Below are 16,583 nucleotides of genomic sequence, written 5' to 3' on the forward strand. Positions count from 1 at the left end.
CAAAGTCGGACTGTACAAATCGGGTCTACCCGATCTGTACCGCGCATGTGCAGGGGTTTTCTTCTTCCTGTGTTCGTTTAATGGCAGTGTACTCCCCAGTGTACGAGGATACTGCCACCTGCTGATCGAGCAAATGAACCCTATTGTAAACTGAATTAGCGTCATTACAAACGTGTATTAAATTTGATTTAGCGATAGTCGAGTGTGTTTATGTTTGTCTGTGTGGAGGATTGATTGGAATAGTGATGATGATGTCCGCTATCACTGTCAATTGTCAGTAAACACTTCATCTGGCTGATGAACCTACACGTGACATATTACAAAGTCTGTATTATTAACTCTGTAATTAGGCGCCATTCTTCTTATTTTACGGCGCTGTTGTTCAATCGGGGAACGCTCTTTGTTGAGGAGAAAAGCATGAATTTGTTTGTATACGGATTATCCATTGTTTAAATGTCCCGGTAGTCGAAAAGGAGGCAGAGCTGTTGAGAAATGCTAGGAGCTAACTGGGCGCTAACCGTGTCATTCAAATATATTGAATGTCGCAATGTTGGCAAAGAGAGGAAGTGACGTAAGATTTGCGCATGCGGGGTACCGATCGGGTTTCCGGTATGGATCAGGTAGTGACAAGCCTCACCCAGCCAGCTACAGCCGCAGCTCACCACCACTCCGCATGCTCCCTCCCCAGCTGCTCCTCCCACCCAGCGTGACACTCGCCTAGGGTTGCCAGTTCTGCGTGCCTCTATTCCCCCTTCGCAGCTCGCCCCACAAACCCTCTTGGCACCGAGTTGCCAAACCCTCAGCCACGTATTCCTCCTTTGCTAAACTTTGCCTCCAACCTCGGCACCGGGATGCCAGGTTTTCAGCCACCATTTCCTCCTCTGCTAAGCACCACAGGTAACCTCAGCACCGGGATGCTAGGTTCTCAGCCATTCATTCCTCCTCCGTTAAACGCCACAGCTAACACCTACACAGCGTTGCCGGGTCCAACATGCTACTTATTCCGTTTCTTTTAACATCTCAGCACCCCTGCTCTCATTCACTGAACTCAGTTAATTCTCTTCCGGGCACAAATGCAGCTAGCGCTTCCATGAACAACGCCTCCTTGCTCCTTTCAGCCTCACCTGACCAGCTATAGCGGCAGCTTGCCACCTCTCCGCACGCTCCCTCCTCAGCTGCTCCTGCCACTCAGCGTGACACTCCAGGGTTGCCAGTTCTGCGTGCCCTATAAGCCCCTTCGCAGCTTGCCCCACAAACCCTCTCAGCACAGAGTTGCCAAGCCCTCAGCCACACATTCCTCCATTGGTAAACTCTGCCACCAACTCTGGCACCGGGATGCCAGGTTTTCAGCTGCCTTCTCCTCCTCTGCTAAACACCACAGGTAACCTCAGCACCGGGATGCTAGGTTCTCAGCTACTCATTCCTCCCCCGTCAAACGCCACAGCTAACATCTGCACAGCGTTGCCGGGTCCTCTCACCTCCGCTACTTCCCACCGTATTTCAGCTAACATTCCTCAAACCAGCCGTCTGACTGCTCCTACCTCCAGTTCAGAGCTGCACCTGGCCTAGACTTTTCGCCCAGGCCCCATTTCTCCAAGCTAACACCATCCAGTTTTTGCTGGCCACAGCAATTCTTCCTTTCAACCCACCGGCCCCAAAGCCTTCTCCTGTATCTGCTAACCTTTGCTAACTAATCACCGCCTGTAAACATGTGGATTTGGCCGAGCTCATTCCTCCTCCTCTCACGCAACCTGCTCTTCCTAGGTGATCAATGGCCACGATGGTTCCATTATTATACGTGGTGCGGCCCCTTCTCAGTTGAAAGAGCTCTCCCGGCTGAGTTTGCTCTAGCCTTCTCGTTATATAGAGACGTCCTCCGCACCGCTTTTCCCTCCCGAAGACCAGACTTCGACTTCATCTGACCATTATTCTCAACCTCGCGTTACGATTTGGCGGCACCGGATTCTGTCAGTACCTCATTCAGTTCGCTTCTCAGGCAGCTGCTCACCTTCAGCAATTTAACCAAGACACCTTCCGGAGCAGTCCCGATCAGGAAATCTACTGCCGTCTTCGCCGCCCATCTTCTCTCTCCCGCAAGTTGTGTGGCGCTCCATCACTTCCCGCTTCCACCTGTATAGCCTCAGCCCAAAATGATTCAGCCCTTGTGCCGTCCTTCTGTTCTCTCCCGCTTGACCCCAGCTCCCGTACCAGAACCTCTAAACCCGCAATCTCCACCCCAGCATGCCTTTGCCTCACGGTTCAGACAGGCGGGGCAGGCCCATCACGCACCTCGGAGGCCGCACCATTTGCCATGACTTCAACGACTCCAGCTGTTCCTTGCCTCAATGCCGCTATCTTCACTGCTGCTCCCTTTGCGGCGGCGGCCATTCCCGCCCTGCATGACCCCTCAACCCCACCAGCCTCCACCCCTGTCCACATTCTGGCACCAGAAGTTGCCTCATTAAAAAAAAAAAAAATAGGTGCTTCACCCCCTTGATGGCTCCCAGTCTGACCCCCTCCCACGTCACCACCAGCTCACGGATTATCTACTCTGAGGTCAGTCTTCTCCGAACTCGGCGTCCCTTCGTCGGAAGAGAAAACGCGGGACCTTTAACATCCCCGGAGTTCCTTAGGATAACCCTCGACACTGAACGCTTCCAGGCTCCCCTGCCCATCGAAAAGCCCAATCGCATCACCCTTCTTCCCCAAAGCTTCCTCCTCGCTCTCTCTTGCTTCAGACGACGGCTGCTCTTCCCGTTGGGATGCTTAAACTCACTTGCTTTCACCCGCTGCATCCAAACGGCCACTCCTCGACTCTGCCATGCTGCATAGCTCTCCCAGGGCCGAACCGCATCTCTGGCAACTTCCCGCCAACTGGAACGGCATCACCTTCTTCTACAACGATCGGCTGCCCCGCCCCGACGACGTCCTGCTTTTCACAGATGCCGCCCCTTCTGCCGGCTTTGGGGGTTATTACGGCCGAAGACATTCAGAGCCTTAGCGCCCCACGGAGAGGCAGCTCTGACCCCAGGTCCTCCATTTTCAGCCACGTCTTTCGAGATCTAAACCCCAGCATCGCAGAACTCATCAGCATCTCCCAAGAAGCGATTATAAAATAGCCTTGCAGCAAGCACATTGTCCTCCTATTGGACCGCTCAGAACACGTTCCATTCATCGCATCACAACTTCAACCTGCCACAACCCCACACTGCTTACCCCTAACTTCAGATCTACAAAATTGCTGCATCTCTACCATCCAGCTGAAGCATAGCGATTACTTCCTGGCGTGCACACTCGAGGCCACGTTCCTACTCGCCTTCTTCGGCTTATGCTGTTCTGAATTCACCTCCTCATCCTCGAATCCTCGAACCCCTCATCCGCTTCATTTTCATCCTCAAACGAAGCAAACCAATCAATCGGGCAGCACCACGCCTAAATACTACTTAAAATAAACTCTTGTTTAAGACCCTTCACTAACCCTTTACCTTGACCTCAGAAAATCTCAGCACACCTTACCTTCGGATCCTCTGTTCATCACCAAATCTGGCCACGCCTCAATCAGGACATGGCTCCTCTCACACTTTCGCCAAGCGCCCTCGTCTTCCGGGATTCCTCCAAATCACATCCCTGGCCATCCCTTCCTCACCGGCGTCGTGACTACTGCCTCCTGCCAAGGAATCCCTGACCACTTAATCAAGCTCCTGGGTCGATGGTCATCACAAGCCTACCTGGTATACATTCACAACATTCTCCAAAGCCTCCGTTATGCCCAGTCTTGCTCCTGCAGGGGATGCTGTCTTTGGGGGGGCTGCCCGGCCCGAGAGCCGTCGCCAGTCCCCTTCAAGGCCTTCCTCAAACCGCAGCACTAATCACACTCCCTCATCCCTCATTGCTCATCGTTACCAAGGGAGTGGTCCCTGCTAGTGAAGTGGAGATATCATCTGAATTTCAGGAGCGGGACTACTCCTCCTTCACACCCCTTCTGGCCTCAGGCCATAAAAGCCCCCCTTCTCCAATACCCGCTGTTCTCATTTTCATGCCCCCCCCTTTTTTCTTTCCTCTCTTCTCCTGTCCTCTCCTCTCTTCCTTTCCTCCCTTTATTTCTCGTTAGTACAGGGGGTTCTGCACGGCCTGAGAGCCATCGCCAGTCCCCTTCAAGGCCTTCCCCAAACCGCAGCACTAATCACACTCCCTCATCCCTCATTGCTCATCGTTACCAAGGGAGTGGACCCTGCTAGTGAAATACTCCCACATCGTTAGCGCCTCAGCCAATTCTTTCTGAACAATTTGTCCTTCAGGTAACCTGTAGGGCTGTGAGTGCACTGTCACACCAGGACACATTTCAAACTGGAGCTCTATCAGAGAGGTACGGCTGGGCATGGGGAGAACATCTGCAAAATGCTGTTGCAACGCAGCAACATTCACTCGCTCAGCCTGAGTGTGATCATAATGGAGGGAAGGAGGAACTGGGCACCTCTGGCCAAACTCATCTCTCTCCCTCATCAGAGAAGTGGGTTTGGCCTCTCTCCATGTTTTGAGAAGGTTAACCCTCTCGAGGCAGGCGTTGCCGATTTGCAACAGTTAAAAACTAACAACCTGATTACCCCACATACATATTTTATGAGTTTTTTTTACTCAGAAGTACCACTGCAGGACTTGGTTGTGCATTAGCAACAAAAAGTTTAATTTGAGCCTGAGAGGGTTAAGGTGATATACCTGTGTGGCTCCTCTCCTGTCTGACCGCACCACTGCATAGTCAACACCTGTTACCCATTTACTGTGTGACCATGAAGGCTCCTTGCAACCTGCTGAGCAACTTTGAGATGAAAGAAGGGAGTAATGCAAGCACTTTGTCTCCCTCTAGCCGCTCTGCCATACAGGCACTCCTGAAGTTCCTGAGCCTGGAGACAATTTTCTCGTGATAACTTTCCCAGTGCGTGTCTTTGCTCTCAGGTCCAGAACATACTGAATGTCCTTCTTAGCTGGGCTTGGACCTTCCTCCCAGTTTTCCTTAATCAAGCTTCTTGCCGAACAGCAGCTCAAAGAAAGAAAATCCCATGGAGGCCTGGGGCACCTTCCGCACTGCAAGCAACAAAGGTTCTAACCCGTGATCCTGATTGCTTTCATCCCCGTGAATAAACCTATGAATCATGGGCTTCAAAGTCTTATTCCGTCGCTCCACCAGCCAGTCCAGGATTCTGGGGGAAAATCCAGAGTTTTAATAAGACTTTAAATTTTCCAAGATGGTTATGTTTGTTTGTCATGTTTGCATGTGTATGTATGTGTGTACCGTTCTGTCTGAAAATACAATAGCTAAAAAAGTGTTGAGCACATTTTGATAAAACGTTGTAGGGTCTAGAGTGGGGTCATGTTAAAGTTTGGGCTACATCCATCCAGGTCTTCAAGGTCAACTTAATGATTTATTGGTTGAAAATTGACAAAAAACCTCAGAACTTAGAAAGCACAATGTGAAAGAGTGCATTGTCAAAAACTACCATATTTCGAATATAAGGTAATATTATTAAGGTAATATTATGTCATATTTGACCTGTGACCTCTCCTTCAAGGTCAACAGAGTAATAGCCATCAAGTGAACCACACATTTAAACTCATTATACAATAAAATGAATGGTGCATGTTTCATATCCACATAAATACAAAATAATTATACTCAAAGTTCTGTCATTTATATTAACATAGATTTTAACAAGGCAAACAAAAGCCTGCACTTTGCACTTCTTTTTACTGCACTATAGAATAGAATAGAATAGAATAGAATTCAACTTTATTGTCATTGCACATGCACAGGTACAGGGCAACGAAATGCAGTTTGCATCCATCCAGAAGTGCTTTAGTGATATAGATATATTACAATATATATTAGCAATAATATAGATATGTGAGTATATTACAGAATAAACTACACTATAAACTAAGGTTTAAAAAGAACAAAGAAAACAAATGGATACATACAAAATAAAATAATATTCCTTTAAAAGTAAATATCGTCCAAAGAGTGAGCTGCTTCGGTGGAGGTTCGAGTGCATTTTCAGCCCACTGGAAGACAGATTCATTTGTCAACTAAAATATTAACATTCAACATATACAGACTGGTATTCAGCCATCATAATGATCAAAACTATAAGTGCAATAAACCAGTTTTAAATGAAATAATGTGGACTGTGAATGAAAATATCGTCTATGGTTAAGTTTTAATAAAGTAAAAAAGCAGGCACTGAGACAGAATCAGATAAAAATGGATGTGAACAGATCACTAAACAGACCAATAGAAATAGAGCTGCTCTCCTAGGAGCTGGCACAGGGAAGCAGCTTGGTGCTTCACATTCCTGTCCAGCCATTCTTACCCACTACCATGTCACTCTGTAAAACGGTAAGGCAGCTGTTGGCTTCCATCAACTCAAAGTGCATCTCTGAACTTATCCAGCCCAACACCTGCCCATCCTCTCACACACAAACTGCTGAAGCACACACATATGTGATCAAATCTGTGCACAAGCTAGATCACAACAGTCTTATGAGAACTTACATGTGAGAGAAAAGGTGAGTTGTTCTTGCTGAACTGAAGCATCAGTGCAAAGTTATCTTCTAGACAATGTATGCTTGGTGCAAAGTAAATGACGGCTAACTAACTGAACAGAAGAGCAACATAACAACTGAATGTCCGTGCTATTGTTCACTGATCATATACAAAACAAATTCTTTACATCTCAGCTGGATAAGGCACAAACTTTTTATTGCAGCATTTCAAAACGTGAAAATTTACTCAGCAGTCAGACTGACTGCTAAACAGGCACATACTCCAGGTTTTTATGGGCAGTCTAGATGCTAGGCCCGACACTCAAATCCACTCTGCTCCCATTGGCTCATCTCGCTGAGGGTAAAGGCCTGGTTTCCAACTAGCTACTCCCAGCTTCAGCTTTCACTGCACTCTGAAGTCACACGTCATCAACAGTCCAATCAGGCTGGACTTGGGCACCAAAGACTTTCACACAGTCCAGGGGTGGTGATGGTTTCATCTTTCTCCCTTGCCACCCCCCTCATTCCTCCATGTGTTTTTATCCTCTCCTCCACCCGGCTATTTTCAGGCCTCCGTTTTGTCTGTGTCTGCTGTTCTGTCTGCTGTCGTTTTTTAAAAAGGCCCCTCTGACTAGTCTGGATGGATCCACTGCAAGGTCACAAAAGTAGCTGTTAGAGTAAAGTCATTCAGGAGTCCGGTCACTGCTGCAGAGAACAAGTTATCAAGTTTTATATGCAATGGATGTGAACAGATCAACAAACACACTCACTCTCCAAGGACCATAAAGAGTGTAAAGTCACTCCTTTTTAAAAATTACATTTACACACACACACACACACACACACACACACATACATAAATGTAAATACAGTATATTAGGTTAAAAAGAGAAAAAAATTCTAACAAGCTTAAAGTGACTTTTACTCAATACAGACTGAACTCTCTGAAGCACCTTTTGTTCCAGTCTCTGTCAGTGGGATTCACAGTTTTATAATGTTGAGGTCCAGACTGTGGGGAGGCTGGATGATGTCACAGTACTTCTCTTTGCTCATAATTCCATTAATACTGACGAGATCAATGACATCAGTGACTTCAGCCCCAAACTGTGGCAGAGCATCCACGGTGTTTTACAGATGGCTGTCAACACCCGCCTTTATCTTACCCCCTCCTACAGATTGATGATACTTTGAACCAACAATTTAAAATGTTTCATTCTGAATCGAATTTTTAGTTTTATAAATGTGAAACTGTTTTATATTTGGCATTTTACCAAATTTTTTCATAAATTCAACTAAAAAATTAGAAGCAAATCATGTTTTTTTCCCTCCAACATGCTGCTGCTAGCAAAGATACATTTTAAAACTGGTTCTTTGCTAAACTGTCTTATGTGTAGACACAGCACTGGTTTATACATATGTGCCTTCCTGGGTATCTCTGGACCACTTCCAGTACAACTGCTATTTTAGATGGCTCAGAGTTCCACTGAGACCACTTTTATGTGATCTCAAATTTGTGGAAGAAGCAAATCTTCTAATAAACTGAGCATTATCACAGGAGATTCATTCACTGCAAACAAGCTCTTGCATGCTGTTGTGTGCACATCCATGGGACCAACACAGCCTTTGTTGCCCCATCGTACTCCATTCATGTTCATCCCCATCCCCAAACAAAGTTCAAGTTAAAGTGTTGTCATCATTGTGACACACTGAATAATATACTGTTCACATCACAGTTTCATAAGCAGACAGAAAGTGGAGTGCTCTTAAAATAGCAGCAGAACTTGATGGTTAAGGTAAATCCATCATACAATAGACTCAAATGTACTTATTTTGCTTCCTGGAGCATCGACCTGCTACCAGCAAAGCTTTGTGATGTTTGTAGTTTTTATGTCTGTCCGGCTGGCGAGACAGAAGACTTCCTTCAACTGAATGCTATAATGTGTACTTGAATTAAGGTTTCCAATTTAAGCCACAAAAGAAAAGAAACCTGTGTATAAATCAGAGGGATCCCATGTCTGCTTTACAGAATGATTCTCACAACTTTCATGTGAACAATTAATTATTTCTACCAACACCTATTAGTTTATTAAAAGCACATAACAAAGCAACACCTGGTAAAGTTTCCTTTCTTTATGAACCATTTGAAAACTACAGTTTGTTTACAAACAGTTCATGAAATTAATAATATCCAAAGCTGCCCTCACAATTCTGAATACTCTAGCTGATACTAATATAGTTTGCTCTTGTGTGTCAGAAATACAGGACTGTCAGGACGTTTTACCTCACATCTTAAATTTCTCCTTAGCTTAAACCCCAAAAGGTTGATTCTGTTCATCTGGATGTAGCGGAATCACATAATTACGCTACATCCAGATTGATTTACTTACCTGGACGACTGATCGAGACCTTCTTGGCCTAAAGTTTATAGGTCATGATTGTGGGCCAAGAAGCAAGCAAAGCAGCGTAAACAGGACTGTGTCTGAACATGACAACAGCTTTGGTCATCTGTAACTGTTAGACCAACTCTAGAACTCATTGTTTTAAAGGAACGCCACCCAGTGGGACAGTGTTCTGTTTTATGTTCTGTAAAAACGGGAGAAAAGGGCTACATCACCGTTAGTAGCTGTTTATCGTCCTTTTGTAGGACAATAGTAGTAGTAACAATTTTTAAAAAAAGACCAGTGTTGCCCTTTAAACAACCAACTAAGCTTCACTTTCCCTCAGTCTACTTAGGCACTCAGTTCCAGTTATTCACTTGGCTTTCCACAGCATCACAGTAACACTTGATGTGCAATACACTGAAACCTGAAAAAATACAATGATTGGAAAAAATTACTGAATTATTAATTTCTCTCTTCCTCGTAGTCCTTTCACCAGAGGATGAGGCAAGGATGGAGTCTCCATGGATACTCCATCGTGTCCTGTGCATCCGTCAGTGTCAAACATATATTCAAACCAGGCCCAGGGGTCAGTTTTGCTAATTGGAGCACAAACGTTCCAGGCTAACTGAAAACAGAAGAATTACCACAGCAGAACTGTAGAACCGTACCATTGTGAGGGTGCAATGCAGGGATAGAACAAAAATGTGTTAACAGTCATGTCAGTGGAGTGAATACAGTTTTGAATGTAATCAGCAGCCATGTTTGACTCGGACTGATGAGCCTTTAATCCAAAAATGTGTAAAATGCAATGCAATAATTTGCAAATGTTATAAAGCCATATTTTATTCACAACAGAAAATATCATGTTTACACCAACAAATTAAAAATGTGCAAGAACGTCAGACGTCATATAGCTGGAACCACATATTAAACACTTTTAGCATTGATGATGGCATTGCCAATTCCATAAGCACTAATGCATCCCATAGCATCAGATATGCAGACTTTTGAACTGAGCACAGGTAACAAAGCAAGATGGTCCTTCTTTAGATCGTTCGTGGAAAACATGTCTGGACTAAAGAGGGACTCGTGTTCCAAAAACAAGGACCACAGTAACTCAAAGCCCCCCAACCACACTCGGATCTAATTCTGGGAACAGTTTAAAGATGTGCACCTGATGACCTGAGAGGTCTGACACTGTAGTGGAGAGGGGACAAAGCAGGGAAAAGCATTGGGACCTGTATAAAGCAATAGAAGGATTTTAAAGATAACTCCTTTTTGATTACTTGTAAAATGATAATAATTAGTATGTATTAGTAAAATGTTCCTCTTTTTAGTACCACTTACAGTTTCCAGTCTTTTATTGCCACCGTCTTAACTTCTTTATAAAGTAATATTTTCTTAAAGGGGTACATTGTCTTATTGTAAACATTTGCTACTCTTTCTGTTTTCTGTTGTGAATAAATTATAGCTTTGCAGATCACTGCACTTCTGTTTTTATATACAGTTTGTATTGAGGTTGTATTCTAAATGACCGATCTTTCCTGAGTGCACGATAAACACAACAGCAAACCAGTTTCAGTTGTGAAATACTCATACAGCTGCAAATTCTTACCCGAGCCCATATTTGGTCAGGTGAGGAAATGGACAAAAATGATTGCTAGACCTACATTCAACAGCATCACAAGAACCACCAAGATAGAGTTAGGGCCCTGTGGAGACACACAAGAAAGCTCTTTAAGTTATTTCATTTATTTTGCAACATTATGATTACTGACGCTATCAAAATCAACAAGACAAGCAGTGGGCCCCACTGACAGCATGCAGTATGTAGTGGAAACTAGTAAAGATATCCTCTTGAATTCAGTTCAGTCAGATCAGAATACTTTATTAATCCCTCAGGAAATTGTGTGGATTACAGTTGCCCAAAGACAGTAACAGTAACAGACTAAACTATTTAAATAATACAATATGTTACAGAGTTTACCAATTTAAGAGCTGGCACAAATCGCTCAACTATAAGTATGAAGAGTATCACAGAGGTGAAATATATATGATTGACATTTAATTCTAACCTGTGAACTTTTTACTGTAGAGCGTGTGCAACAGTGTGGAACTATTGCAGTGTTTACAGCGTATTAGATGGAGGAGTTGTACAGGGCGATGGCCACAGAAAATAGTAGTTGTCCAAGACAGCTGTCTAGTTCAGAGTTCCAACTTTCTTCTTCTGCAGAAGGTCTTTGGTAACATTTGTTTGTCATCTTCTTATAATCCTTTTGTTGCTTCACCTTTTGCTCTTGTAGAGACTCATATCACCCTGTGTGTGTGTGTGTGTGTGTGTCGTTCTTTTCTTTTTTGCTCGTTTGCATGCAACCTTTATTATACCATTTATGAATTTTGTTAATAAATCTGAACTGCAAATTTTTATTTAAATTTTGCAAGACAAATACTTGTCAAACAGGCCACCACCTACTGAAGCCTACAGAACCACATCATCTGCAAAAAGCAGAGGTGAGATTCTGAAGCTACCAAACTGGAAGCCTTCAGGCACGAGGCTATGCCTAAAATTTCTGTTCATAAAGATAATGAGCAGGATTGGTGACTGAGTCCAACACCTACTGTGAATAAGTCCAACACTGACTGCTGGCAGTGTACAACTGTAGCTCTTGCAACAGTCCTCAATCTGAGATTTGATTAATGGATAAAGTTTCCTTTCCAGTACCCTGGTACAGTCTATCTTCCCAGTGAAGCTGAGTAGTGTGATCCCCCTATAACCTTCCAGAAACTCTTCTTAAAGATGGGAATCACCACTCCAGTCTACCAATCCAGAAGCACCTTGCCAGATCTTCAAGACAGACTTAGAACAACAAGAGCCTTAAGGAAGTCAGAGCAACTCATCCACCCCAGAGGCCCTGCTGCTACCAAGTAGTTGTTTAACTACTTTGTTGATCTTGCCCCTGGTGACAGGCAAATCGTGCCCCTCATCCACACACTCTGCGTCCTCTACAGAAGCAGGTCCTCAAAGTATTCTTCCTGCTGTCCGACTATATCCACAGTTGAAGTCAGCAGCACCCCACCCCCACTAAACCCTGTGTGAGAGAGCACTGCTCCTAAACGGTCTGAAGGCCACATCCGGCCCGCGATATAATTTCATATGTCAATATTGTCGCAGATGCCAACAGACTCAATAAACTGATCCGTAAGGCCAGCAATGTTGTGGGGATGGAGCTGGACTCCCTCAAGGTGGTGTCGGAGAGGCGGATGCTGTCCAAGATAAAGACAATGTTGGATAACACCTCCCACCCACTCCATGACATGCTGGTCAGTCACAGGAGCTCGTTCAGTGAGAGACTGAGATTACCCATGATGCACCACTGAACGACACAGGAAATCTTTCCTGCCTGTGGCTCCCTGTACAACGCATCCACTTAACACACTGTTTGCTGCTATAAACTACACATGTTTCTTGTTCAGCTATTTATTTATGAGTGACTTATGTATGTATGTATGTATGTATGTATGTATGTATGTATGTATGTATGTATGTATATATTGTACTATTCTTAGTTAGTGTATTGTCTGTCTTGTCTTAATGTTGGTTTATAATGGAGCACTGTAACAAAAAATAATTTCCCCCAGGGATCAATAAAGTATTCTGATTCTGATTCTGATTAATGGCCTGTCGGTATGTGGCAGCTGAATCTTCAACCCTGCTGAGAATCCATGTAGGAAGGACTTTAATTTGATGGGCACACCATGCAGCAAATCACAAGACTGACTGTAATCATACTGTTATGTGAAAGAAGGGAGGGAGTTAGACGCTTTCAAGACAGCTAGTGTAGTGATACAGGCTAGCTACAGAAAGAGACGAGCGGGAATTAAATGCAATCGCGTAGCGAAAAAGTGAAAAAACAAGCAAAGCTGGGTGCCGAATCCATAAAATTAGGAGCTGCCTAAAGTGGTACCCATATTTATTTGCAACCATTTTCCAGGTTTCATCATCGTCCAGGCCTTAAACCTCATGTGTGTTCTCCCCAGTAGGAGTAAATTCATTAAAAAATGAAAACACTGAATAAAAAAATGCTTCCTTGAAAAAGTCCAAATTTACAGTTTATTACTGAATATTACACAAAATATACAAAAAGTATGCAGAAGTGTACCAGAGAACCACGGTCAGTGTCCGAGTGTCTAAATGAGTCTCACAGGCCTGGATGTGTGTTTGAAACCATTTATAATTGTTAACTTGTTTGATCTGCTGCTCACCGCAAACAAGTACAACCAGTAACTTTGGACTTTTAACTGGATTTTCACAAGTTTTACAGCATTTCCTTGCAACTTCATGCATGTCTTCCTCCTGTAAAAACAGCTGAATTTCTTCTCTGAGCTCAAAGATTCATTATTATCAGGATGTCCTAAAAACTCACTGAAAAGCCTTCAGTTAATCCAAAATGCTGCAGCAAGAGTCCTGACAGGGACTAGAAAGAGAGAGCAGATTTCTCCTGTTTTGGCTTCCTGTTAAATCCAGACTCTAATTTAAATCCATCTCATCGCACACAACATCTGGAATAATCAGATCCCACTGAAGGCTGACATGTGGGCCTCACTGCTAAACATGTCTGTCTGTGTGTGTGTGCTAGGGAATGTAAATGTATAGCATTGTTATATCATTAATATCAAAATATGGCACTTTTATATGAGGTAAAAATGTATTGTGGTATTACCGTGGGCACCATGATATGGCAACAGCCCTAATGCTGGACATATATCCATATTCAGATTATAGTTATTGTAACATTGGTGGGAAATTCTAGAAAGTATAAGTCATGTCAGTACAATCTGAACACGCACACTCACTGTGCGTTCGATTCTCCCTGATTGTTAGAATACTATATTATAAAAATATGTGTGGCAACTCAACTCACCGATTTGTCCTCTACAATTTCAGGATCCATTTCCATACTGGCTTTCTTGGTTTCTGCAAGGCTCCTTGATTTGCTTGATTCCTTTTTTTGCGGTTCCTTGGGAGGCTCTTGTGCTTTGGTGCCATCTTTTGCTGGAACTTGTGAAGGGATAGGGGCTGGCAGGGGTTTTGGTGCTGGTGGTTGAATTTGTTTGACAGGTGATGGCAGCAAGTGTACAAGGTCAGATGGGTGAAGATCATCCACTACACCAATTGGTTCTTCAGGGGGTTGAATCTTAAGAGTTGCTTTAACATGGTAACCATGGAACTGGGAGTGAATCTGTCCATTGCTTGAGTAACTGCTGACTGTAGTGGTAGCAGACTGTTTGACTGCTGGAGAAGCCTCTTGTTGCCTTACTTGCTGTCTCAGAGAAAGTTTTGACGCTGCTTTTGTTATGCCTGTACAATGAAAAAAAGACAGGAGTAATGGAGACCACAGTTAACCAAATGACTAATGCGTATACAATATACTGGTTCAGGAGGTAGAATTTCAAGTTTTCAGTCAAGCTTCACAAGAGAGTTAATCCCATACAGCTTATGACAAAATTTGATCCGAAGTGATTGATGGCCCTAATCACGACCTTTTGACCTCCCGCCCCTCCCCCCCGGAAGCGTGTAATGAGCGTGACGAATCGCATCCGGAGAAGGGGGGTGGGAAACCCCCCGCGTGACGAATCGCATCCTGAGAAAGGGGGGTGAACCCCGGAAGCGCGCCATCTGTTGCTAACCGTGTCGAATTGCATCCTGAGAAGGGGGGGGGGGGAAACCTCCGGAAGCGCGTCATCTGTTGTTGGGAAAAAAAGTTTTTAGAGGGAGGGGGAAACCTCCGGAAGCGCGCCATCTGTTGGAGGGGAATAAAAAAGCAGAGAGGTGGAGTCCGTCACAATTTCTAAGGCACAGACACAAGATGGATTTCCTTCTGCAGCCCCGCAGCGTTCCTGTGTCCGATGAGATCTGCTCTCCCAAAGAAGAAGGCTTTGAATATGACATATTCAAATACAGCATATTTACTATGGAAGGCCTCGATCCGGACCTTATGACCCTACCGGAAATACTCCGGAAGTGTCTAGTCATTTTCAGACCTGTTGCGTCATGTTCCCTAAGCACAGCGGTGATGCAGCAGATGATTCTGTGATGTATAGAGAGACAGAGCGGATGTAATTTTACTTTCTTAAGCTGCACCGGCGTTTGTAATGGAAATAAAGAGTGACTTCCTGTAGAGATTTCAATAGTATTTTATTTTCCTATAATACAGACGCTGTTAAAAAACCTTTAAGATACACCATAGCTTGTGATGAAAAGAAGAACTTTCTATCCGCTTGTAACCTACAGGCTGCCTATGTGTAAAAAACGAATAACTATCCCTTAGTGAATACTACTTTTCCTTTTGAGAGACTGAAAAACAAACCAGCGACAGGCGATCTTGTTTCACTCACTCACACACACACACACACACACACACACACACACACACACACACACACACACACACACACACCCACCCACCCCCCGCGGGCCAAGGAGGAGTTTTTTTCTTCAATACTTTAACAATAAGTTTTCTCAATAGATAGAAAATGATGACGCTGAGGAGTCAACATCCGATATTATCATTGCTTGTAACCCGGTAAATAATTTCGTACATCTCCCCATAAAACAAGTCTTAGTGGAAAAAAGCTCATATTCGAATAAGTTTATTCCCCTCTGTGGGAAAGAGTTTTTTTCTCAGAGTCAACCATGAGGCGAGTTTTGTCAACAGCAAGAACAACTGTTGCCCATAAAGTAAAACAAATATCCGCCTCTAAGTCGTATTTTACCGTTGCAGAATGTGGAAAACAGACAGCCCTCACAGGAGGCACCATAGTTAAAATATTTAAATTTCAACTAAATTTGTAGTAATGATCGGATTTCCTCACTTATCTACACCACACTCCTTGTCCTTGATTTCTTATCGTTCCTCTGTCCCTTAATAGAAACCACATATATAGAAACTATCCTCCCTTTCAGTTGTCTTTTGCACTTCCATATCGCAAAGCAGTTACTGTAGGTTATTTTCTGCTTATGCATTAATGTAATTAATTAACTTATTTATCCTTAAGTAAGGTAATGACTTGAGTTCTAATGCTTTTTGTCTCTTGAGTTAGCTGTCAATGTGGGATTTTTTTCCCCCTTTTGTCCAGTTAAAGCTGCCTTTCATTCTTCAACACAGCTTAAACTCTAATAGGTAAGCTTTCTTGTCATTTCTTAGTTCTGCAGGCTTCTTGAAAGACATCCGAGACTCTTCTTTGGATGCTGGCTGCCTTTTGTTTTGTTTTCTGTCAAGATGATCCCACACTGCTTCGATTATCTTGAGGTTCGAACCCTGGAGAGATCAATCCATGACTGATGCGTTGTTTCATCCAGGCATACTTTGACTACATTGGCAGTATGTTTGCGATCATTGTCGCACTGAAAAATGAAGTTGAAGCCAATCAGACACTACGTGGTATTACATGGTCGATCAAAATCTGGTGGAACTTTTCTACATTCATAATTTGATTAATTTGGATAAGAGCTCCAACAACACTGGCTGAAATCCAGCCTCAAAGCACGGTAGAGTATCCACGCTGTGTTAAAGACGGCTATAGACATTCACTGTTGTATCTCTCTTCGGACCTCTTCCATGCATATTTCAAATTTGGATTCATTACTCCATAAGACATATTACA

At 43.8% G+C, this 16,583-nt stretch overlaps 1 protein-coding gene across 4 annotated transcripts in view; it reads right to left on the reverse strand.

The window, feature by feature from the left end:
- Positions 1 to 2,498: 2,498 nt before the first annotated feature.
- LOC146614210 (junctophilin-1-like) overlaps positions 2,499 to 16,583 on the reverse strand; it is a 68,952-nt gene continuing 54,867 nt past the window's right edge. Inside the window, exons 5-7 of one of the 4 annotated variants that reach the window (XM_085378745.1) lie at positions 13,841 to 14,277; positions 10,534 to 10,630; positions 2,499 to 5,198 (exon numbers count right to left, since the gene is read on the reverse strand). In XM_085378745.1, coding sequence (XP_085234871.1) covers positions 10,550 to 10,630; positions 13,841 to 14,277 — 518 coding nt within the window. In that variant the 3' untranslated portion in view covers positions 2,499 to 5,198; positions 10,534 to 10,549. The other 3 variants (XM_085378744.1, XM_085378746.1, XM_085378743.1) reach the window with 3 other exon arrangements.

Source organism: Diplotaxodon limnothrissa, linkage group LG18 (assembly GCF_057381915.1).
Source record: "Diplotaxodon limnothrissa isolate DT_005_m linkage group LG18, D_limnothrissa_male_GT1.1, whole genome shotgun sequence".
Classification (NCBI taxonomy): domain Eukaryota; kingdom Metazoa; phylum Chordata; class Actinopteri; order Cichliformes; family Cichlidae; genus Diplotaxodon; species Diplotaxodon limnothrissa.